The sequence below is a fragment of the Choloepus didactylus genome, chromosome 6, assembly GCF_015220235.1.
Source record: "Choloepus didactylus isolate mChoDid1 chromosome 6, mChoDid1.pri, whole genome shotgun sequence".
Classification (NCBI taxonomy): Eukaryota; Metazoa; Chordata; class Mammalia; order Pilosa; family Megalonychidae; genus Choloepus; species Choloepus didactylus.
In genome coordinates, this window is record NC_051312.1 from 89,896,434 (window position 1) to 89,922,258 (window position 25,825).

At 44.0% G+C, this 25,825-nt stretch overlaps 2 protein-coding genes across 6 annotated transcripts in view; both read left to right on the forward strand.

Annotated features, from left to right (window-relative positions):
- Nucleotides 1-9,922, forward strand: part of MOGAT2 (monoacylglycerol O-acyltransferase 2) — a 32,958-nt gene extending 23,036 nt beyond the window's left edge. For 2 of the 5 annotated variants that reach the window (XM_037840699.1, XM_037840701.1), the window contains exon 6: nt 7,537-8,276. In XM_037840699.1, coding sequence (XP_037696627.1) covers nt 7,537-7,709 — 173 coding nt within the window. In that variant the 3' untranslated portion in view covers nt 7,710-8,276. Of the gene's footprint in view, nt 1-7,536 lie in introns of all 5 variants that reach the window. The other 3 variants (XM_037840698.1, XM_037840702.1, XM_037840700.1) reach the window with 3 other exon arrangements.
- LOC119537211 (cohesin subunit SA-1-like) lies at nt 9,731-22,103 on the forward strand. The gene is given in 7 exon segments (XM_037839761.1): nt 9,731-9,815; nt 11,287-11,440; nt 11,968-12,181; nt 19,871-20,217; nt 20,301-20,938; nt 20,941-21,366; nt 21,369-22,103. Coding segments are annotated over 7 exon segments (2,397 nt in total). The 3' UTR covers nt 21,902-22,103.
- Nucleotides 22,104-25,825: the final 3,722 nt, after the last annotated feature.

The following is a 25,825-nucleotide window of genomic DNA, read 5'->3' on the forward strand; positions in this document are numbered from 1 at the left end:
CCATCCTGAGACAGATATGTCCCCTGACTCTCCCAAGGTCAGTTGTCACCAAAAGCCTGTGTCTGCTTGTTGAGGATTTGCTGTCTGTATTGAGCAGTTAACATTAAAACCCCAGTTGGAGCTGGGCTGAGAGAGTGCTGCTCTCTAGCATCACGAGGCTTCCATGAGGGAGGGGCTCTCAGCTCTCAGCGCCGGTCCGCAGTTTTATCTACAGATTTTATGCTGCGATCTCGGGCATTCCTCCCAATTCAGGTTGGTGGATGATGAGTGGGCAGTCATGTTTGTCTCCCCGCAGTTATTCCAGGTTATTTACTAGTTTTTTGGTCATTTATGAATTGTTCCAGGGGAGACTAACAGTCTTCCACTCCTCTCTATGCTGTCATCTTAGCTCCCATCCATAAGCTACATTTTTATACAATCATAGAAGCTTTTGATTTTGAGGAGTACCAATTTATCTGTTTTTCTTTCATTGCTTGTGTTTTGGGTGTAAAGTCTAAGAAGCTACCTCCTATTACTAGGTCTTCAGGTGTTTCCCCATATTATCTTTTAAGAGTTTTATGGTACTGTGTCTTATATTGAGGTCTTTGATCCACTTTGAGTTAATTTTTGTATAGGGTGTGAGGTAGGGGTCCTCTTTCATTCTTTTGGATATGGATATCCAGTTCTCCCATCCCCATTTGTTGAAGAGACTGTTCTGTCCCAGTTTCAGTGGATTTGGGGGCATTATCAAAATGATCTATTTTTGACCATGGATCTGAGGGTCTATTTCTGAACTCTCTATTCAATTCCATTGACCAGTAATTCTATCTTTGTGCCAGTACCATGCTGTTTTGACCACTGTGGCTTTATAGCAGGCTTTAAAGTCAGGAAGTGTAAGTCCTCCCACTTTGTTCTTCTTTTTTAGAATGTTTTTTGGCAATTTGAGGCCCATTTCTCTTCCAAATAAATTTGACAATTAGCTTTTCCAAGTCTGCAGAGTAGGTTGTTGAAATTTTGATTGAATTTTGTTGAATCTGTAGATCAGTTTGGGTAGAATTGACATCTTAATGACATTTAGCCTTCCTATCCATGAACACAGAATATCTTTCCATCTCATTAGGTCGCCTTCTATTTCTTTTAGTAAAGTTTATAATTTTCTGTGTAGAGGTCTTTTACATCCTTGGTTAAGTTTATTCCTAGGTACTTTATTTTTTTAGTTGCTATTGTGAATGGAATTTCTTGATTGCCTCTTCAGTTAGGTCATACTAGGATATAGGAATATTACTGAGTTATGTACGTTAATCTTGTATCCTACCACTCTGCTGAATTTGTTTATTAGCTCAAGTAGCTTTGTTGTCAATTTCTCAGGATTTTCCAAATATAAGATCATATCATCTACAACTAATGACAGTTTCATTTCTTCCCTTCCAATTTGGATGCCTTTTATTTCTTTGTTTTGCCAGATTGCTCTAGCTAGAACGTCTAGCACAATGTTGAATAAAAGTAATGGTGGGTATCCTTGTCTCATTTCTGATCTTAGGGGAAAGGCTTTCAGCCTCTCACCATTGAATACTATGTTGCTGTGGGTTTTTCATTTATGCCCTTTATCATATTGAGGAAATTTTCTTCAATTCCTACCTTTTGAAGTGTTTTTACCAAAAAAGGATGCTGAATTTTGTCAAATGCTTTTTCACCATCTATTGAGGTGATCATTTGATTTTTCCCTTTCAATTTATTAATGTGTTATATTACACTGATTGATTTTCTTTTGTTGAACCACCCTTGCATGCCAGGAATGAACCCAACTTGGTTGTGGTGTATAATTCTTTTAATGTGCCTTTGTATTTGATTTGCAAGTATCTTGTTGAGAATTTTTTCATCTATATTCATTAGAGAGATTGGCTTGTAGTTTTCCTTATTTGTAGTATCTTTATCTGGTTTTGGTATTAGGGTGATATAAGCTTCATAAAATGATTTAGAAAGTGTTCTTTTTTTCTTCAATTTTTGGAAAGAGTTTGAGCAGGAAGAGTGTCAATTCTTTTTGGAAAGTTTGTAAAATTCCCCAGTGAAGTCATCTGGCCCTGGGCTTTTATTTGTGCGTAGGTTTTTTTTTTTTTAATTTAATAAATTTTATTTTTAAATAAATTCAGTCTTACAGGATGAGTTGCAAAAACAGTACAAACCCCATACCTAGAACTCCCTCATACCCTGACCCCCCTCCCTAATACCCCGATCCACCACCTTTAACATCCTGTCACACCACCATTTCTTTCTTTCCCTCCCTCTCTCCCTCCCTCCCTATCTATCATCCATCATCTATTGCTCTGTCCTCTGAACATATGAGAGCAAGCTGCACATATCTTTGAACAAACCTAATTCACATATATCTTTCCCGTGGACAAGAACATTCTTTTGTGCAATCTCATTAAGTGCAGCTAAGAAGTTCAAGAAATTCAACATTGATACAAAGCTTACATTCTATATTTCCTTTTTTTTTTCTTGTGTCCCATCTGTGTCCCTTTGAGCCTCCTCTCCTCCATCCTCAGATCCCATCCAGGATCATCCTTGGCATTTAATTGTCATCTATTTAGACTTTATTTTGTTTTCAATTGTGGAAGCATGTATGTAGCCTAAATCTTCCCATTCCCCCCCACCCAGCATTCCATTAGTGGGATTAATCACATTTAGAATGTTGCAATGCTATCACTTTCCCACCATCCACTTCTAGAAGTTTCCCTTCACCCCAAACAGAAACCCTACTCTCATTTCTTAACTCCCCATTGCCCCTTCCCCCACTTCTCAGAACCCCTACTCTACTTTTCATCTCTATGGTCGTATTGTCTGATACTTTCTTTGCATTTACCGTGGGGCTTAAATTTAACATCTTAAATCTATAACAACCTTGTTTTTCTTTGATACCAACTTAACTTCAATATGACACACAAACTATGTTCCTATACTCCCTCATTCCCCCACTTTTATGTAGTTCTTGCCAAAAATTACATATTTTACATTGAGTCCAAAACCACTGATTTATCATTACAGTTTATGTATTTTAGATCCTGTAGGAAGTAAATAGTAGAGTTATAAATCAAAAATACAGTAGTATTGGTATTTATATTTACCATGTGATCTTTAGTGGTACCCTTTATTTCTTCATGTAGTTTCAGTCAATGGTTTAGTGTCCCTTCCTTTCAGCCTGCTCAACTCCATTTAGCATTTCTTATAGGACTGATTAGTGGGGATGAAGTCCCTCAACTTTTGATTATACGGGAATGTTTTTTTCTCCCCCTCATTTCTCCAGGTGTTTGTGAATTCTCCAAGTTTCTGATGGTTATTGACTTCTATTTGTATTCCATCGTGGTCAGAGAATGTGCTTTGAACAAATTCTTTTTTTTTTTTTTAATTTATTGAGGCTTGTTTTTATGTCCCATCATACTGTCCATTCTGGAGAAAGATCCGTGATCACTAAAGAAGAATGTGTGTCCCAGTGACCTGGGATGTAATGTTCTATATATGTCTGTTAAAATTCTCTATATCTCTCTCTCCTTTCTTTGTTTCTCTGTCAGTAGGGCTCCCTTTAGTATCCGAAGTAGGGCGGGTCTTTTATTAGCAAAATCTCTCAGCATTTGTTTGTCTGTGAAAAATTTAAGCTCTCCCTCAAATTTGAAGGAGAGTTTTGCTGGATAAAGTATTCTTGGTTGGAAATTTTTCTCTCTCAGAAGTTTAAATATGTCATGCCACTGCCTTCTCGCCTGCATGGTGGCCGCTGAGTAGTCACTACTTAGTCTTATGTTGTTTCCTTTGCATGTGGTGAATTGCTTTTCTCTTTCTGCTTTCAGAACTTGCTCCTTTTCTTCAGTATTTGACAGTCTGATCAGAATATGTCTTGGAGTGAGTTTATTTGGATTTATTCTATTTGGAATTCGCTGGGCATTTATGCTTTGTGTATTTATGTTCTGTAGAAGGTTTGGGAAGTTTTCCCCAACAATTTCTTTGAATACTCTTTCTAGACCTTTCCCCTTCTCTTCCTCTTCTGGGACACCAATGAGTCTTAAATTTGGACATTTCATTTTATCTATCATATCCCTGAGATCCATTTTGATTTTTTCAATTTTTTTCCCATTCTTTCTTTTGTTCTTTCATTTTCTGTTCTGTGGTCCTCGAGGAGGCTGAGTTGTTGTTCAACTTCCTGTAGTCTTGTATTATGAGTATCCAGCATCTTTTTAATTTGGTATACAGTTTCTTTAATTTCCATAAGATCTTCTATTTTTTTATTTACTCTTGCAATTTCTTCTTTATGCTCTTCTAGGGTCTTCTTTTTGTCTTTTATATCCTGTGCCATGCTCTTCTTCATGTCCTTTATATCCTGTGCCATGCTCTCATTGCAATATGTAGGTTTTTGATGACTGATTGGATCTCTTTGCTTGTGATTGGTTTGCTGAGGTCTTCTGTTTCTTCACAGGTCAGTCTAGGTTGTTCATGTGTTTCCAGGAAATTGTCCATTTCCTCTAGGTTATCTATTTGTTGATGTACAGTTGTTCATTGTATCCTCTTATGCTTTTTTCAATTTTTTCAGGATTCATAGTAATGACCCCACTCTCATTTCTGATTTTGTTTGAGTCTTCTCCCTTTTTGACTTTGTCAGTCTAGCTAAGGGTTTTGTCAATCTTATTGATCTTCTCAAAGAACCAACTTTTGGTTTTATTTATACTCTCTATCTTTGTTTTTGTTCTCTATATCATTTATTTCAGCTTTAATATTTGTTATTTCTTTTCTTCTACTTGCTTTTGGGTTAGTTTGCTGATCATTCTATAGCCTCTTCAGTTGTTCAGTTAGGTCTTTGGTTTTAGTCTCTTTTGTCTGATATTAGTCTAGCTACCCCAGCTTTCTTTTGGTTGCAATTTGCACAGAATATTTTTCCATCCTTTCACTTTCAGTCTCTTTGTGTCACAGGGTCTAAGATGAGTCTCTTGTAAATAGCATATCGATGGGTCATAAATTCAATCCATTATTCCAGGCTATATCTTTTAACTGGGGAGCTTAATCCATTTACATTCAAAGTTATTACTGTGAAGGCAGTTCTTGAACCAGCCCTCTTATCCTTTGGTTTTTAATTGTCATATCTATTTCCTCCCCCTTTCTTTTTTTCCTCTAAGTTACCCTTACTAATAGTCTTTATTTCTGTGTCCTTCTCCAGACCTCTCTGTCCTTTCTTTTTTTCTCAGCTGGTAGAGCTCTCTTTAGTTATTTTTTGCAGAACAGGTCTCTTGTTAACAAATTATCTCAGCATTTGTTTGTCTGTGAAAATTTTAACCTCTCCTTCAATTTTGAAGGAGAGTTTTGCTGGATAAAAGGCTGGCAATTTTTCTCTTTTAGAATCCTAAACATGTCATACCACTGCCTTTTCACCTCCATGGTGTCTTCTGAGTAGTCAGTACTTAGTCTTATGTGCTTTCCCTTGTATGTGGTGGATCGCTTCTCTTTTGCTGCTTTCAAGACTTTCTCCTTCTCTTCAACATTTGAGAATCTGATTAGTATATGTCTTGGAGTGGGTCTATTTGGATTTATTCTGTTTGGAGTTCACTGGGCTCCTTTTATTTGCATATTTATGCCATTTAGAAGGATTGGGAAGTTCTCCCCAACTATGTCATCAAATACACTTCCTAAGCCTTTACTCTTCTCTCCTCCTCTGGGGCATCAATGATTCTTATATTTACACACTTCATGTTGTCCATCATTTCTCTGAGATCCATTTCAAATTTTTCAATTTTTTTCACCATTAGTTCTTTTTTGTGTGTTCACATTCATTGCTTTGTCCTCTAATTCACTTATTCTTTCTTCTACCTCTTCAAATCTGCTACTGTGTGTCTCTAGTATATTTTAAATTTGATCTACAGCACCCTTTATTTCATAAGATTTGCTGCTTTTTAATTTACTCTTTCAAATTCTTCTTTATGCTCTTCTAGAGTCTTCTTGATGTCCTTTATGCCTTTAGCCAACTCACTGAAGTTGTTTTGGAGATTTGTATGTATTTCTTTGATTGATTACTCCAGATTCTGTGTCTCTTCTGGATTTTTAATTTGGTCATTTGGCTTCTCCATATCTACTTGGGTCTTCATATGCTTTGTGATTTTGTTGGCTTTGGGGCATTTGCTTCTCTTGATGAGGTTATTTTGAGATATGCAGGATTATTTTGAGCATTTATGTATAATTTGGCAGAGCTTCAGCTTGCTGGGGAGCACTTTCCCTGTCCTCCCAGCAGATGGCGCTCTTGAGCCACTTCTTACTCTTAAGCCAGCTTTCCCCCAACTTTGCCTATGTGCTGTGTGGGTTCCAAATCAGGTGGAAATCCAGTCAGTGCACCAGTTCTCTGTGTACACTGTAGACTGCCAGCCCTGGGGGTGGGGGCTGGGCCCTGTGCAGTTTGGCAGGGCATCTGCATAAGGGTGCAGTGAGCCCAGGCCCAGCTGCATGTCTCAGCTCCTAGCTCAAATGTGTCCTGGACCCTGTCCGCCATGTTTCTGTGAGCCTCTGGGATTGGAGAAGGACTCCTGGTGCTTCCATGCAGTGTTCTCACCTCTCCCTGCCTCTTGTGCATGCACACTGCCAGCTTCCATGGAGGAAGAGTAAATGTGGTCACACCACATCCACTGAATCCTGAGTTCCCTCACAGGAGCTCCTGGCTGCAGGCTGTGAAGGGTTATCTCCCCAGCCAAGTGCTGAAATGGGTGCTGGGGAATGGAAAGCTGCTCCCTGCTGTGCTTGGCATCTGGCTCCAGCTACCAGCCTCCAGCTCAGTCATGGTTGAACATACTCACTCTGTCCTTTCAGGCACAGTCTCCCCGCCTCTCCTTCCAAGTCCCCACTATGTGTTGTAGAGTTCCCTCTCCAGCTGGTCGCACCCTGGAACTGCTGTTCTGGGCACCATCTGCCCCTTCTCTAGTCCCTTTCATGGAGAAGTTTGCATTCCCTCTCCTATTCCACCATCTTCCCAGAAGCCCCCACAGTGTCTCAGTTTATCCTAACAACATGTGAGGCAGGTATTATTTTATCACTGATAGCAAACTGAAGCTCAGAGAGGTTAAGGAACTCCAAAAGATAACACTGCTTCTGAAAAACAAAATTGAGATTTGGATCATGATTGCTATGAGTTTTTATCATGCCAGAGAAGGAGGGTTTAGTTCTGACCCAGAGGATCTAATAAGGCTTATCCTAGAAGGGGAATAAAGGGAAGGGAATTCAAGTTTGTTAAAATTGTGTGTAAAATAGCAATCAATGGGTTCTGAATTAGAGCCTGAGGGATTTTCCTATGAGTAATGGCATGAACTTTAGTGCATGTACTTAGCATCACCTTTTTCAGCTGTCTGGATGCCTCTTGGCTTTATTTTTGGATTCCTAATAGGTTCCTCTGCCAAACTCTGTAGAGAGAGGCCCATTTGTCTCCACCCACCCATCTTATCTCTTAGTTCAGCACAGACTTGGTGAACCTCTATATCATGACCATCCCTGTGCCATGTGGCAATACATGAATTTTAATACTGCTCCTACTTCCAGAGCTATTCCCAAGAGGAGAGGGCAGGGGAGCTGCCTTCTCAGCCAGAGGAAGGAGGTTACGAGTCCTCCCTCAGATGAGCAGAGCACTACAGGTAGTATGGAAGGAGGGGTGGGAAGAAGAGATGCCTGGTCTTTGGGCCTGTCACATTCAGAAATACAAGTATCTCCAATAGTGGCATCTTAAACTCCCAGCACCATAGGACCCAGGGATTAAGAGCCACCTCCAGGATTTGAAACCTAGTGCTGACTCTTCCTGACCTTGTGACCTTGAGCAAGTTATTTAATTTCTCCGAGCCTCATTGCCTTACCTGTCAAATAGGAATAATAACAGATTTGATCCCCACAGGATTGTTATGAGGCTTAAAGGAGATAATGCACTAAGCAGATGATGTACATATCTTGGTTCATCATGACGTCTGCTGTTGCTGTTGTTACATCAGAATCTTGGAGTCAAGCCCTCATATCTTAGAACTGGTCACCCAAAATTACGGTGGAAAGGGATGGGAGTAAGAGCACTTTCCTGCAAGGCTGCCCATGGGGCTGGGTACCTGTCCCAAGATCCTCCGTGACCTGGGTGGTTCCCACTCTGAGCTGCTGCCTACTTTTGTGCCTTGCAGTGGGGAAGCCCATTGAGGTGCAGCAGACGCTGTACCCCTCAAAGGAAGAAGTGGACCAGCTGCACCAGCGCTACATCGAGGAGCTGTGCAACCTCTTTGAGACCCACAAGCTCAAGTACAATGTCCCCATTGACCAGCACTTGGAGTTCCACTGAGCACCTCCAGCTGGAGGAGGTGCTGCCCCAAGTGCAGGGCTGGCAGCCATGGAGAGCATTAGAGAGCCTAGCTGGAGCTGCTGTGATCTAAGAAGGCTTCCTGGAGATGTTTGTTGAACATTATCTCCAGAGCTTTCCCAGACTCCTGCAAATTCCACCCAAGCCAGGTCCCAAGTCAGATCTGGCAATGTGGGAGAGCAGACCAGACTCTGCCATCTGTGATTTGCACTCCTGCTATGAAACTTTCACAAATCTCTCCCTCCTCTTGGCCTCTGTCTACTCCCCTTGGAATGGGAGAGGGGGCTGGAAGAGAATGATTTGAGGTCTCTGTCCTCTGTTGTGATGTCACTCAATGGACAGGGAAAAGAGCAGTGACTGGGTTTTTCTTCCTCTAACCTTGAGTGACAGCACAAAAGATGCCACCAGCCCCAGTCCCCTCTCCTACAAGTCCCTCATCCTGTAACCATCCTCCCTCCCAAAGCTATATGGGAGTGGGTGGCCATTAAGTTCCCTGCACTCACCCTAAGTATGTTTGAGTTTCTGGGTCCTTTAGACTATAGAGTGGCAGCCAGAGGGTTCCAGAAGGTGGGTAAGGAGAACTCAGCTCCATCACTGTCTGTCTGAGCAAGCCTCCTCCCCTCCCTCTTAGCCTCATTTACTGGCTAAGATGACGTCTGATTCTCAGCTATGACTCCATGAGGGCACTTCTTACTCATCCTTTGTAACTTCAGCTCCTGACCACCACAAAAAGGGAACTCAATAAATGTCAATGTAATAAATGAAGGGATTTTGGCCCTCCTGCCTTCCTCCCCATTCTGTAACCAAGGAGGCTGGTCAAAGCCTGACCTTTGAGCTCCATCCCAGCCTTGTCTCGATCCTCTGGAAGGTGAACCAGATTGAGCCAGAGAAGACCATGTTGACCTCTTCATGATCCATCAGTCCCAAATGAGAAGTCTGAATGTTTGCATGTGTCCTCAGGGTAGGTGAGATGGAGACAAGTGCCCTGACTAGAAGAATTCTGGATTCTTGGGTTTGGGACATGCATTCCTATAGCCTCTGCCCCCCTCCCCACCATCCAGGGCCTTCTCTTTGACAGTGGGCAGCAAGGGGGCAGGGGATGGCTGGGCAGGCTAGTGCTTGGGAATCTCCCTCTGTATGAGTCTAGGTCCCAGCAGGCACCAGACGATATGTTCAGATTGGGAAAATTTGAAGAGGGTTTAACAAAGGAACAATTTTCTGAGGTGTGTGCAGGGTGTTGGAAACCGCAAAGGGTGGTGCGGAAACCCAGGGCTGTGCCCACTGCTGCCACCCTGAAGCCGGGAAGACAAGTGGAGGCCACGGTGACCTGAACCCAGCAGAGTCCTGTGAAGGAGGCCACCACCGGTCAAGGGGCACAGACAGTGCTGGGTGACCCCACGGGTGATGGACATTGCCACCTCACTCTCCTCCCTCCGCTTCATTTCCTGTCAAGGCTCCCCACTGCCTGAACCCAGTTGGAAGTTAGAGGGTATGATGGTTGGGTTCATGTGTCAACTTGGCTAGGTGGCCTAGCCGTCTGGTCAAGCGGGCACTGGCCTGACGATTCCTGTGAGGCTATTTGAGGCTGGTTGGTTTGTCGGATCATCAGTCAATTGACTGCAGCTGACTGATGACTCATCAAGGGGCGTGCTTCCACAGTGAGAGAATGCAATTGGCTGTATTTGGTCCGGGTGATCAGTTGGAGGCTTATAAGCTGGACGGTTAGAGAACCTTCACTTCTTCTTCAGCTGCTCAGTGAAGCTTTTCCTGGGGAGCTCGTCGAAGTTGCCAGTTCGTTTCCTGAGGAGTTCGTCAAAGTTGTCGGTTCGTTTCCTGAGGAGTTCTTCAAAGTTGCCGGTTCGTTTCCTGAGGAGTTCGTCAAAGTTGTCGGTTCGTTTCCCGAGGAGTTCGTCGGACGTCTTCCTTGGAGTTGACAGCTTGTTGACGGCTCTGCAGAATTTGGACTCGTGCACTCCCGCAGTTGCGTGAGTCACTTTTACAATTTGATAATAAGAGACATCTCTCATTGATTCTGTTTCCAGGGAGAACCCTAACTAATACAGAGGGTATGAGGGTCTGTGGCTGCCTTCTGCACAGGCAGGTCTCCCAGGAAAAAGCACGGAGGAGACAGTGGAAAATGGATGTGGAGGGGTCTGGGAAGACAGAAGATGCCCACCTCACAGCCCAAGCATCTTAGCCTGCCATTCACTGCTCCCCACCCCCACACCAGGCCCCCGCTCTTTCCAGCCTCATCTCTCTGCCTCCCTCACCCCTTTGTTCCCATTATACTGAACCATTTGCTGTCCCTTGGATCCACTAGGGTCTCTCTCCCCTCAGGGCCTTTGCCCACGCTCTTCCCTCTGCCTGGAGCACCACCTCCCCTGGAGTCTCACCCTTTGTCTGCGTCAGTCCTACTCATCAGGAAAGCCTTCCCCCGTGCTCCTGGCTGAGTCAGGGGTCTCCCCCAGGTCCTCCAGACTGCCCCTGCCTCTGCTGTGGGACTCAACACCCCAGGTGGTCATCTGTTGAGCAAGTAACATTCACTGATGTCCCTGCCTCCAGTGCCGTGTCGCCAGCCTTCCCACCACGAGTCCCCTCTCAAATAAACCTGGTCTCCTGGGCCACACACTAATGCTGAGACTCCCACGCAGACTGACATGCAAGGCCCTTTGTCATCTGCCCTTTGAGAAGGTCTGTAAGGCATACCCTTCAACTCTAAACAGAGCTCCATGTATTCTGAGGCCCTGCTTTTGATTGTTCTGTGATCTTAACAATGGGTTTTACGGTGATACCCCTGGTTTTGTTTATGTACTGTGCTTTCCTGGAAGTGCCCCCAATTTGTCTGGAAGGCGTTTCTTAATTTTAGCATTGTTTGCCATCTGGAGGGGCTGGGAATCTTCAAAACCAGCAATCCTGGCTCCATTTTGCTTCATTTTACTATAATCTTTTATTACAAACAGCAAGATTAAACCAGGTGGCACCTTCAATACTCGGCCAGGAGTTCTCCGTATCCAGATCACTCAGGACATTTTCTACCTTCCGCATTACTGCAGGTGACAGTACCACGAAACGGTCTGCCACTAGTGACAAGCATCTCCTGTCCCCTAGTTTCCAGTAAGGTTTATCAAGACTATGTGGCTTCTACTAACAGTTTCTTCAGGCATCATGCTCCCCTCAAAGCCCACTGCCTGGTTCTGAAGCCACTCCCTCATTTTAGGTTTCTCTTACAGCAGCACCCTATTTCTGGGTATCTAAGTATGGCTTGTCTTTTGCTGTATAACAAATTACTCCAAAACTGGGCAGCTTGAAAAATAAACACTATCTCACAGAGTGTCTGAGGGTCTGGAATCTGAGAGTGGCTTAGCTGAGTGGCTCTGGCTCAGGATTTCTCATGAAGTTGCAGCCAAGCTGTTGGTGGGGGCTACAGTCTTGGAACTCTGGGGTGGAGGGTCCATTTCTGAGCTGGCTCACGTGGCTGTGGGGGGAAGGCGTCTGTTCCTCACTACATTGGCCTTCCACAGGGTCATTTGTGACATGGCTCCTTCTAGAGCAAGCAGTCTGGAAGAGAGGGAGGCCACACTGCCTTTAAACTTTAGTTTCTGGGTCACATACCACCACTTCTGCCCTATTCTGTTTTTTAGAGGCAACTCCGTAAGTCTAGCCCACTCTCAGGAGGGATTGCACAGGGTGTGGATACCAGGAGGCGAGCATCACTGGGGGCCACCTCGGAGGCTGGCTACGGGGAGACAGAGGACTAACGCTCAGACTACACTGGGTTACTCTGATGCTGCGCCCTGTGCACAAGGGAACCTGAAGGATGGAGGCCGAGCAGCCATGAGGAGGGCACCCAAATGGGTGGGGGGAAGCACGATGAGCATGACCCCCTGGCCTGGCTGGGATGGAGTATGAGGTGGTCATTAGACTTGAAGGCGCCAGGGTGGGAGATGGAGGAATGGGAGTGGGGGATACTTGAGGAGCCAGAGGGAAGAGGACTGTCCCTCTTTTGCAGCAACTTTGGAAGTCTCATGTTGAAGACACTGGCAGCATAAGAAAGAAGGATAGAGCCCTAATCTGAGAGGAAGACTGCCCAAGACAGCCACCCAAACAGGAACACCCCCAGTGGACTTCGTGTGAGCAAAAAATGCCCTATTATTGAGTCAATCCACTGTGTTTGGGAGTATCTGTTACAGCACTTGGCATCCCCAAGTGATACAGTGTGCTAGGAGCTGCACACATAAAGGTTCAGTTAGTAAGCTAGCACCTCCCACCTGACAACTCCTCTGGGGGTCCCCCGCGTCCACCTCTGGGGGCCTCACCATTGGGTGGGGAAGATGGTCTCCCCCTGACCCCAACACGTACACAGAAACATGACCAGAGGACACAGGATACGTCCAGCATGGATAGAGAGGGTCAGAGGCCCCCAAGGGAAGGGGAGTTGGCATCTCCTCTGGAACTCAGGCTGCCCTTTGACCTGAGAAGTTCTCAGACATCACCCACAGCAAACAAAGGGCCTGCTGGGCCCCACCCCGTCTGACAATACTTTATGGCTGATGGGGCCAAGAGTGGCAGGGTGAGTAAGGGGTCAGACAGCACAGCAAGCCAGCAGCCACGTGCTGTGGGGCAAGGCTCAGCTTCAGGGGCTGTGCTTCACTAGGGCTCAGAAGGAGGCAAAGAGGCGGAGAGGGCATCCAGACGACAGCTGCTGAGTTGAGCAAAGGCGGAGAGGAGGGAAAGTGCAGGGCACGTGCTGTGATGATTATGGGTGTGAATCAGGGTACTGGGTGAGGTTTAGGGAAAAGGATGCTGGAGGTTTAGGCTTTATTCAGAACACTTGCTATGTGCCAGGTGCTGAGAGAGTGGTGGACAAGGTAGACAGGGTCCCTGACTGCCTGGTAGAACTCTACTGTCCAGCTAAGGACTTGGGAATTTATCCCTGAGGCATGGAAGAGCTGGGGAAGGTCTTTGAGATGGAGTTAAGGGCCAGGAGGGAGAGGATGCCTTGAACTGAACCGGGCATTTGTCTTAATGACCCACATCAGCACCCTGAGCCATTTACTGAGTTTACCTATATCCAGATCCAACTTTCGTGAGATAGTGACTGGAAATAGATGAGCAGGCAGACCCTTTCTGGCAGCCTCTTTTAAAGGATTAAAAGAGGCCTTTTCACTAAAAAAAAATAACTAAAAATCATCAAAAGCCTGCCTTTTGATGCCCACAAAGAGTGCTCCTTGAAATTTCTGTGATGAACAGCCAGTTTTGTTCTTTTTTTTCCCCCAGTCTTTCATGGACCTATACATTCATAAAATACAAAATAAATGAATTACAAGAAAAGCAAATTAAGAAAACAAAGATAAATGTAACACAGGCCCCCATTTTTTATTATTAGAGTCAAAAGACATCAACTCACCCTACCACATTGCTATAAATGTTTCCAAACAGTTACTCCCAATTCCTGTACTTAGTTTATCAGGAACCAGTAATGTAGTGAGCAGGCTGGTGCTGGTCCTCCGATTACACTTGAGCAGCACTGCCCTGGAACTTGTAGCTATCACTACTATCATAAAGTTGTGAGTTAGTGCACATAAAACTCCTTGCTAAACTACTTGCTAAAATGCTGTACAAGAACTGGTCGGGGCTGCTGTTCTACCCACTTACATCTGGGTAAACTGAGGAATGGAAGGGAAGAGAAGGGAAGGACTTTGTTCTAGTTTGCTGGGCTACTGAAAGCAATACTGAGGTTCTCTGCCTGATGTGCACAACAGCCAATCTATGACACCAGGGTTTCAAAGAAAGAGTTTATTGCTAAGCTTGAAGCAGGAGATCAGATGCTTATCAGCCCAAAATTCTGTCTCCCAGAGTCTAAGGAGTTCTAGGTTTTTACAGATTCAAACATGTGGAGATGGAGTTGTTATCATTATAATAACAAGCAAAAACAAGGCTGCGACTAGTTCAGTAATCATAATCATCTGTTAATTCTTAACCTGTGGTTACAAAAGCAGATACCATAAAATGGGTTGGATTTTAGCAATTGGGATTTAGTAACTTACAAGTTTACAGTTTTGAGGCTGTGAAAATGTCCAAATCAAGGCATCATCAAGATGATACCTTCTTCCTGAAGACCGGCTGCTGGTGATCCGGGACCCCTCTGTCACATGGAAAGGCACATGGCAGCATCTGCTGGGCTCTCCCTTCTCTTCCCAGTTTGTGAATTATAGCTTCTTGCTTTAGTGGTTTTCTCCCCTTGTCTGCATTTCATTCTCTTATAAAGGACTCCAGTGAGAGGATTAAGACCCACCCTGAATGAGGTGGTCACTCCATAACTGAAGTAGCCTCACCAAAAGATCCTACTTACAATGGGTCCACACCCACAGATATGGATTGACTTCAAGACCATACCTCTCTGGGGTACATACCACTTCAAACCACTACAGACCTTCCTGAAGTCACACAGTGGGTAAGTGGCAGGACTGGTCTTCCGGCTCTCATCCAGTACTCTTTCCACTCTGCTTTTTATGGTGAGTGCTGGTTTGTGCCACTCACACGCTCCTTCAAGGAAGGACTCCTTGTCCCCAGCTGCAGAAGATGCTGTCAGTCCCTTCTGAGGTCACTTCAGCTGCCCCTCACCCAAGGGCACACCTATCCCTAAGTGGCCCATAGCCAATGACTGATCTAGATAGGGCTTAAAGGCTTGACCACTTCTGCCCAAATCAGAACGCCTCTGATGGGCCACTGCAGATCGACTTCTCTCTCTTTGCTCAACCCTCCTGCCTTCCTTTCCTTCTACAGGTGTTGCCCCCAAAGGCTGTCTCTAGTAAACATCCTGCAGGGTAAACTCCACTTCAAAATCTGCTTCCTGCAGGACCCAACCCATGACATTATGCATATACGGAGAGTTAAACCCCAATATAAGGTTCAGAGAAGTTAACTAACCTGTTGAAAGTCACATGGTTTTTATGTGGTGGAGGTGGAATCTGAACTCAAATCTGTCTGACTGCAAAGCCTGTACTGTCTTGTAAGGTGTGACCTCCTGACTGCCAGCCTGGGAAACAAAGGAAAGGACCAGAAGAGTTGGACTTAAGTGCTGTAATTTAAAATAACTCTCATTCATTCAAAATGGCACAGCCTCTTTGGAAGACAGTTTGGCAGTTTCATATGAAGTTGAATATAAACTTACTAAATAAGCCAGCAATTGTGCTCCTAGGTATTTGCCCAACTGACTTGAAAATGCATGTCCAAATGAATGTTTATATCATCTTTATTAATAATTATCAAAAACTGGAAGCAACCGAGATGTCCTTCAGTAAGTAGATGGATAAACAAACTGTGGTGAGCCATATAATGGAATACTATTCAGAAATGAAAAGGAACAAGACATTAATTCACACAACATGGATGAATCTTCTTTAAAATAAATTATTATTTACAAACACTCTATATCCATCAAACAAAAAATTCCCCTTCCCCTCTTAATCTCTGGTAACCTCTAATCTACTTTCTCCCTCTGCGAATCTGCTAAATCTGGAATGTCACATGAGTGACATCATACAACATTTGTCCCTATGTGCCTTGTTTATTTCACTGCTCTGAATCTTAAATGCACTTTGCTAAGTGAAAGAAGCCGGACCAAAAAGGCTACATACTGTGTGATTCCATTCATATGACATATGACAAAAATATAGGGATGGAAAACAGGTCAGTGGTTGTCAGGGGAAGGGAGGAGTGTTTGACAAGGGCAAGCACAGGGAATTTTTGAGGGTGGTGGAACCAATCTGAATGGTACTGTAATGGTGAAAACATGATGCTATGCATTTGTCAAAACCCACGGAAGTTCATAGCACAAAGAGTGAACCTTAATGTAAACAAATTAAATTTAAAAATCAGCCAGGAGGTTGGGTGTTCCCAGAATGGAATACAAACTGTGTCAAAAGAATCTATCTGTATTACAGATGTATGAGAAAACCTCACTGAAGGGTATGAGGGGAAACTGAACTAAGAAATTTTGGTAAAGAATGTTTTGACTGGAAATTGTAAGACTAATGACAAAATGAACTGTATACAAACACTGCACTCTAGTTGGTAAAGTTATTTCTCATGAGGACACAGATTAACAATTCTGAAACTGCTGCAATGTACACTGAGACTGAACAAATAAGTAAACAGTGGTGGATGGTGGGAGCCAGTTGTCTCACTGTTGGAAATTTCAAATGGTAAAGGAAGGAGGGGGGAATGAATACACGGTAAGAAATTAGAGTGGGAGACATCAGTGTGAACTCACGTTTAGCTTAAAAAAGATGCAGAAATCATTATATGCATGTATTCAAGGGTTAGTATACACATATATATCTCCTAGCTGTCTGCTCAAAGGGCCTAGAAGCAATGGCACCCCACTAGCAACAAGCATATCTAGGGCCCAGATCTTGGTTTCTAAAACCATTCACTACTGAAAAAGAGTCAGGGATCCTTGGAGAAATGGCTGATTCTAGGGCTGGGGTAGCGAAAGTACAAGATGAACCTAAAGCATCTTGCTGTGCCAGAAAGTAAGAGAGTACTCAAAAAACAAAGATGGGTGGGGAGGGGGGTGCCAAAGGAACACAGGAGCCAGCCTGAAAGGGTCCCCAAAAGCCATGGCTGGAACAATTTGAGCAATAAAATAGATCATATAGTATTGGATTATAATCCAAAATATAAAATAAATATCCATGAGTATCTACTGATAAAAGTACATGACTGAATAATAGATAAATGGGAGAGGTGACACAAATCTCCTGTATAGAAGAATCCGAAGTAGAGAAAGGATATTGTGAATGGGGGAGGGGTAACCAGAAGGGGGAGAAGGAGTAACTTTACAGAAGGGAAACCTGGCAAACACTCCCTCAGCCAGGTGACGAAGATTAGTAACATCAGTGATAAGTCGGGGTGACAGTACGTGCCTTTGCTTTGATGTGCTGAGCTCGGAACGTCACTTCTGTGCTCTTCCTCCCCAACACACTTAGCCCCCATCTAATCAGGAGAAACACATCAGATAAATCCAAATACCTGACCAGTTACAGCTCAAAACTAAAGGTCATCAAAAAACAAGGAAAGTCTGAGAAACCATCCAGTTTGCTAAAGCTGCTGGAATGCAATGTACCCCAAATGGATTGGCTTTTACAATGAGGGTTTATTAGTTCACAAACTTACAGTTCTAAGGCCAGGAAAATGTCCCAATTAAGGCATCGAGTTGATACCTGGACTCCGAAGGCAGCCTGCTGGCATCCAGGATTCCTCTGTCAGATAGCAAGGCACATGGCTGGAGTCTGCTGGTTCTCTCCCAGGTTTAGCTTCTGGTTTCTGTGGATTTCTCCAAAAGGTCTCTGGGCTTCTGTCTTAGCTTCTTTCTTAGCTTCTCCTGGGGGCAAACTCTGGATTACATCTCTTAACTTCTCTGACCTCCCCAAAATGTCTCTGCCTTTTTTCCTCTCATAGAGGACTCCAGAAAGGGGATTATGACCCATCTTGAAAGAACGGGGTCACACCTCCGTGGAAACAACCTAACCAAAAGATTCTACCCATAATAGGTCTGCCCCCACAAGATTGGATTAAAAGAACACAGCCTTTTCTGGGGTACATAACTGATCCAGCACACTGTCCCAGACTAGAGGAGATGAGGAGTCATGACAACTAAATGCAATATGGAGTCCTGGATGGGGTCTTGGAACAGAAAAGGTCATTAGGGAAAAACAAGTGAAATCTGAATGAAGTGTGGAGTTAGTTAAGAGTAATGTACCAATCTTGGCTCTTTAGTTGTGACAAAAGTACAGTAGTAATGTAAGATATTAACAATGGGGAAACTGGATGAGGTTATACAGGATCTTTCTGTACTGTCTTTGTAACTTTTCTGTAAATCCAAAACTATTCGAAAATTAAAAGCTTATTTAAATTAAAAAACTGCTATGGGATGTTGTATGAGTTCCCTGTGATTACCATAACAAATTACCACAAACTTGGTCACTTAACAGAACAGAAGTTTATCATCCCACAGTTCTGGAGGCCAAACCTCCAAAATTAGTTTCACAGGCCAAAAGCAAGGTGTCAGCAGGGCCACATTTTCTCCAGAGGTTCTAAGGGAAAAATCCATTTCCCTGACTTTTTTAGCCTCTAGATCTACATTCCTTGGCTTGTAGCATCTTCCTCCAACTTCAAAGCCAGCAGCATAGCATCTTCAAATTTCTCTCTCTGCTTCCATCATTACATCACCTTCTGCCTTCTATTCTAGTAAAAGTCTCTCTCTGCCTCCTTCTAATAACATAAGCTATTGCATTTAGGGATCATCCAGATAATCCAGGACTATCTCCCCATCTCAACATCTTTAACTTACTCTTCTATGCAAAGACCTTTTTTTTCCTTTCTGCTATAGTTAGGTGCCAGGGATTAGGGCACAGATACCTTTTCAGCCTGCCATAGATTCCAAATAATTTATGCATCCTCTCTGAGCCTCAGATTCCTTATCTGGAAGTTACATATGCAAAGGTATCTAAATCAGGTGGGCTGGTCTGCCACTGGACTGCCAGGAGGGGAAGGGAGGAGCCTGAAAAGCACCTTGTCCTAGGCAGGTGAGTCTTGACACTACCCCTTGCCTATATACTCCTCCTCTCCAAGCAGGCTGGGGTCCATGGTGAGAACATGGTAGTACAGACAAAGGAACTCAGGGCTGGGGATCTGGAGACCTGGGTTCAAATCCCAACTCAGTCAGGAAATTGCATTGTGACCTTGAGCAAGTCACTTTCCCTATCTGGGATACAGTGTGATTCCAAGGAGCACATACATGTTAGTCTTGCCCTGGGAGAGGGGTGGAGAGGGACTTCTGGGGTCCTCCTTGCCCTGAGATGCTGTGATTACAGGATGTTGGCTGAAAGACCTCAGTCCCTCACTGTAACAAAGATGCATTTTTGGAGCCCTCTGCAATCCTGTGGCTGCTGCAGCGGTGGGATGGTAGGGAGCCTCCTTTGTTTCTCACTCACTTCGCCAGAGCCTCATTAGTCTAGACCAAGGGTCAGCAAACTACAGCCTGTGTTTGTATGACCTGTAAGCTAAGAACGATTTTTACAGATGATTGATTTGATGATGAGGAACACTAACTTTGAACTGCAATGACATGAAATGCCATACCCCACAAAAGGATTTCATTCTTCACATTAGCAGCCATGAATTACAAAAAATTTATTCAATTATTATTAATTTTGAAATTTTCCAATTCAAATTTTGTGGAAATTTGTCTCCTCTCTTTAAGTTAATAAGTATCTACATAACATCCTCGATTTTGCCTCTTGGCCTGCAAAGCCTCTTCCTGCCGCCATTTAATCAGTCACAATCTCAAATCCACTTCACAACCAAAGGATCTTCCCAAACGTAGCAACTGACCATGTCATTACTTTGATTAAAATTTCCCAATGAAGGGGTACTGGCAAGAGAGTGCTAACTGCCAAAGAAAGGAAAACTCAAACTGATGATAGAAACAAATTGACTGAACATTTTATTATCACACTTCCTATGTTGCCATCAAAGTATTCTGCAGATGCAGAGAAGGTAGCAAACTTGCTACAGATCCCACAGTATTTTGATTTAGAAATCTACAGCACAGGGAGAATGGAAAAGCGTCTGGATGCTCCATTAAAGCAGATTAAGTTTGTTGTGCAGCAACATGTAGAATCAGATGTTCTAGAAGCCTGCAGTAAAACCTATAGCATCTTATGCAGTGAAGAATATACTATCCAGAACAGAGTTGACATAGCTCGAAGCCAGCTGATTGATGAGTTTGCAGACCAATTCAATCATTCTGTGGAAGATCTATTGCAAGAGGGAGAAGAAGCCGATGATGATGATATTTTCAATGTTCTTTCTACATTAAAGAGGTTAACTTCTTTTCACAATGCTCATGATCTCACAAAATGGGATCTGTTTGGTAACTGCTACAGATTATTGAAGACTGGAATTGAGCATGGAGCTATGCCAGAACAGATAGTCGTGCAGGCACTACAGTGTCCCATTACTCAATTCTTTGGCAGTTGGTGAAAATTACTGATGGTTCTCCTTCCAAAGAGGATTTGTTGGTATTGAGAAAAACAGTGAAATCCTTTCTGGCTGTTTGCCAACAGTGCCTATCTAATGTTAATAGTCCAGTGAAAGAACAGGCTTTCATGTTGCTCTGTGACCTTTTAATGATTTTTAGCCACCAATTAATGACAGGTGGCAGGGAGGGCCTTCAACCTTTGGTGTTTAATCCAGATACTGGACTTCAGTCTGAACTCCTCAGTTTTGTGATGGATCACGTTTTCATTGACCAAGATGAGGAGAATCAAAGCATGGAGGGAGATGAAGAAGATGAAGCTAATAAAATTGAGGCCTTACATAAAAGAAGGAATCTGCTTGCTGCCTTCAGCAAACTTATCATTTATGACATTGTTGACATGCATGCAGCCACAGACACCTTCAAACACTACACGAAGTATTACAATGACTATGGTGATATTATTAAGGAAACGCTGAGTAAAACCAGGCAGATTGATAAAATTCAGTGTGTCAAGACCCTCATTCTCAGTTTGCAACAGTTGTTTAATGAACTTGTTCAAGAGCAAGTCCCAACCTGGACAGGACATCTGCCCATGTCAGTGGCATTAAAGAACTGGCCCGTCGCTTTGTGCTTACATTTGGACTAGAGCAGATCAAGACACGAGAAGCAGTTGCCACGCTTCACAAGGATGGCATAGAGTTTGCTTTTAAATACCAAAATCAGAAAGGACAAGAATATCCACCTCCTAATCTGGCTTTCCTTGAAGTACTAAGTGAATTTTCTTCTAAACTTCTTTGACAGGACAAAAAGACTGTTCACTCATACCTAGAGAAATTCCTCACCGAGCAGATGATGAAAAGGAGGGAAGATGTATGGCTTCCACTCATCTCCTATAGAAATTCGTTAATTACTGGTGGTGAAGACGACAGAATGTCTGTGAACAGTGGAATTAGCAGCAGCAAAATCTCATCAGTAAGAAATAAGAAAGGACGGCCCCACTTCACAAAAAACAAGTGGAACATGAAAGTCTGGATAACACATGGCTAAATAGGACTGACACCACGATTCAGACCCATGGACCCCTGCCAGCACCACAGCTCACTTCCACTGTACTACGGGAGAATAGCCAGCCCATGGGAGAGCAGATTCAGGAACCTGAGTCTGAACCTGGTTCTGAACCAGACTTTTTACACAATCCTCAGATGCAGATCTCTTGGTTAGGCCAGCCAAAGTTAGAAGACTTAAATCAGAAGGACAGAACAGGAATGAACTACATGAAAGTGAGAACTGGAGTAAGGCATGCTGTTCGGGGTCTGATGGAGGATGATGCTGAGCCCATTTTTGAAGATGTGATGATGTAATCCCGGAGCCAGTTAGAAGATATGAATGAAGAATTCGAAGACACCATGGTTATTGATCTGCCCCCTTCAAGAAATCAGCGAGAGAGAGCTGAGCTAAGGCCAGACTTCTTTGACTCTGCAGCTATCATAGAAGACGATTCAGGATTTGGAATGCCTATGTTCTGAAGTCTGAAGAAATTTTACAAATCTGGAACTCTATTATTTAGAGCTAGAGGCCTATATACTGTGATAGCTTGTATGGGGAAAAAACACTTTTGATTGATTTGTTTTTTAATCCAATGATTGAGGTCAATCCCTTTTTTGCAGTGACTGAGAAGAGGAGCATGTAAATTATTCAAGAGAATGTTGGTGAATGTCACCTCAGAAAGACTGACCTGAAAAATCATGTGTGTCCTAATATTGGACTTATCTCAGCACAGATGTGTGTGTGTTTTTCTGGAGGGAGGAAGACATTTTAAATTTTTAAAACAGCTGTGAAGATAAACACTGTTATATACCTGTTTTATGAAAACTCAGCATTGAGTAAAGAAAAAAATATTTTTAACTTTATTTACCTGTCATACAATTTAAAAACTGTTTTAACATTTTGCCTTTTTATGTTTTAAGAGCTAACCATTTTTATTAAACCTATGAGTAAGCAGCTCATCCTAATTGCCGAAGAGTGTTTCGGAGCTCACTGGATTTGTTTGACCTTGTGGACCATAGAAATATGGAGAACATTGACAAGCTAAGATGAAATTCTGACACAGTGCATCTCTGCCAAAAACCATACACCCTCTGTGGATATGGATATGAATTCCCAGATTTTATATACTCTTGAATAAAAAGGTTTATTTTTATTTATAAGGGGGCATAAAATAAGAAATGTCCATACAGGCATTTTTCCAGCAGATGCTGTTATACCATTCATTTTATATAGATTAGGGAGATTCAAATACAGTACATTTTTTATTGGTATTTGTTTTGTGCATTTTTAGCAACTTCTACCAGCAAATAAAGTATTCTCAGTAAAAAAAAAATAAAAATAAAAATAAATTTCCCAATGGCTTCTCAGTGCACCCTAGGCACACCACCCAGACCCTGGCTGGCTTCTGACCCTTTACAACTGGTTCCTGCCTCCCCCACAGCCACTTCCTCCTCTCCCTCCATGCTCACCATCTTCCAGCTTCCCAGTGCACCTGCTTCTCCTAGCCTCCAGAGTTTTGTGCCCCAAATGCCTCTACCCTACTCTCTACCAACCCAAGCCAAATTTCACTCTGTCTTTCAAAAGTCATTTCAGATATCACCTTCTCCAGAAAGTCTTCCCTAATCCCACCGCCCTCCAGGCTGTTACATGCTACCTCTGGGCTTCCACAATCCTGATTCTTTCCAGTCCAGCACTGATCTTACTTTTTAAATGCCTGTGACCTCCACCAGACAGGGAGCCCCTCGAGAGCAGGGGCTGGTCTGATTCTACATTGATGTCCCTGCTTCCCAAAGGCAATGCTTCTGCTGGCTCTTGTCATTTGGGGAGGAAGCAGGCCAGGACTGGGGTTCAGAAGCCACAAGTGTCAGTTCTGACTCGAGCAGTTCCTAGCCTTCCTTGGCCTGCAGTGCCATCATCCATGGGAGCAGGGGACCCCTGGCTGCCAACAGTCTATGGCCTGGATCAAAGGTGGCAGTGGGACCCGGGGGTGGGGGTGTGGCAGCTGAGCTTCTAGATACTTTTACCCAGACAGACACGAGCCTGGGCTCTGGGAACGGCATGATCTGGGCTATGCCAGCCAAAGTCAACTCTCAGAGGCCAGCTGCAGCTGGCCTCTGTCTGACTATTCCTACCCTTCCCTCCCCTGAGAGCCAGAGCAAGTGTGTATGTCTACAGATCTGTTTCTGCAAAAGTTTCTGTGTGTGTATATGAGCTTGTGTGACAGTGTGTACATGCGTGTGCCTGAGTTTGTATTCTTGTGTGCACTAGTGTGTGTGCTTCCACATGCATATTCACACAAGTGTGTTCTTGTGCCCCTGTATGTTCAAATGCACAGCAGAACTTGAGCGAGTGCAGCAGAGTCAAGCTCCCTTACCCCTGCCAAACTATGACAGTTCTGTTTCTTTGGGGCTCCCCTGACACTGTACCGTCCATTCTCCCTCTGAAGCTCCCACTCAAGTCACTTGCTCTTGGCTTCCAGTGTTTATGTGCCCTCACCCCATCTCTCATCAGACTGTTGCTATTGGGAGAGACCCAGAATCCTGAAAGAACAGGATGGATCCTGAGGGAGGTACAGGAATACTCAGTGCACACCAAATTCCCTTTTATCGTTTCTGTGCCTCCTCCAGCTTCTGTCTGCTTTTCCTTCTAACTACACCTGCAACTCTCTAGGGCTTGCCCTTGGGCTACTGAAGACACTGTTCCCCTGTGCAGAGAATGATAAACAGTTGGGATATTATATCTCCTCCCACCATGCCATCCAGGTGAACCTTAGTCAAGACTGGTGAAGGCCCCAGCTGCCTTGCTTCCAGCTGGAACTAACTCTGGGGCATAATTTTTACTTGAGCCCCTCTTCAGGATCAGGCTGAGGCTGCACTTGGCTGGAAAGTACACCCTTGCCTAGCTTCTTTCTCTTCCCTGTTCTGCCTCCCCCACTCCCCCACCAATTTTCCTGGGAACATTTCCTAAATGCTCATCTCAGAGTCTGCTTCCAGGGAACCCAAACGAAGACAGGGAGGATGAGCTTAGAAACAACTTAGCCCGACTATCTCCCCCTGAACCCCACTGGACAAAGAAAGTGAGACCCAGAGGGGGCATGTGTGTCTTCAGAGCCTCCTTTGGCATGCTGTAATGCTACCCTTCATCTCTGCTGCCCCTTCTACCATCCCCACCTCAGGCCCGAGGCCGTTTCTGCAACAATCCCCGACAGTCCTGGGTTAGGAAGGTTTCTTGAGCCTGCTTGGGTCCTCTATCCCTGCGGGTGTCCCTTTAAATTCCCAGCTCACCTTGGAAAATGAAGTGCTCAGGGCAAGAAAGCAGGAAAAGAGAAATCTTTCAAGACAGGCATCAGCAAGGCAAGATCTCTTCTGCCAATACTCCTTACCACACTGCCTTCCGGGGTGAACAACTAGGAGGCAGCTGACAAAATCCAGACCTTCTCATTCTCAGACAAGGCCTGGTGTGGCTGAAAGGCCCTGCTGTTGGAATTGGGAGACCTGGATCCCAGAAGCAACCCTGCTATCACCTGCCTGAATAACTTAGCCAAGGCCCGAGGGACTCAATTTCTCCATTTATGGAATGCCAGCAATGGAGCACAGCGAAGCATAGTGTTTCACAGCAGAAGATTCAAGTCTCAAATCCACTTCTGACGGGCATGGCACTCTGAACAAGCCAGTTGCTCTGTCCATTTACACTTTCATTTCCTCATTTGTCAAATGTAGACAACCACAGCATTTAATGTGAGGATTAAATGGGGTGATGCACGTAAGGCTCTTGGCAGATCTGACACATGGTAAGCTTGGGGAGGGGATGGCTATTCTGGCCCTTGTTTCGTTCTGTCCCAGTGTTGTGTAACTAGCTTATTCCCATGGCCTCACTGACTTGACACAACTCCCATGCTTTGCAAAAATCAAAGGACATTGCACAAAGGAGATTGTTTGGAAGGAGAGTTTAAGGAGCTTCCCTTCTCCCTGTCCCACCTATCCTGCCTCTAACACTGACCCTGGCTTCAGAAAGAAGAAACAGATTCCCCAGTGGCTCCAGGCACATGACTGGGTGCCCAGTGGGTACCCAGGGCAGATGAGCTATTCTGGGCAGGGATGTGTGTGTGTGTGTGTGTGTGTGTGTGTGTGTGTGTGTGTGTGACAGTATCAGCTGAAGAGAACAGCCAAACCTTGTTTCCTTTCCATTTGATAAAGCAAACAGAAATAATGCAAGCTTAATCTTTACCTCTACCCTCTTCCCCACCAGCCTTCATTCAGAAAGCATTTTTGTTTAGCTTTGTTTTTATTATTTAATCTGTGTAAGAATTTGGTTTGGAGGGATGAGATAGTTAATAAATATTTACTAATAGTTTCCTGGTTTTCTATGTGCCTGGCACTGGTGCTAAGCCTGGAACTCAGAAG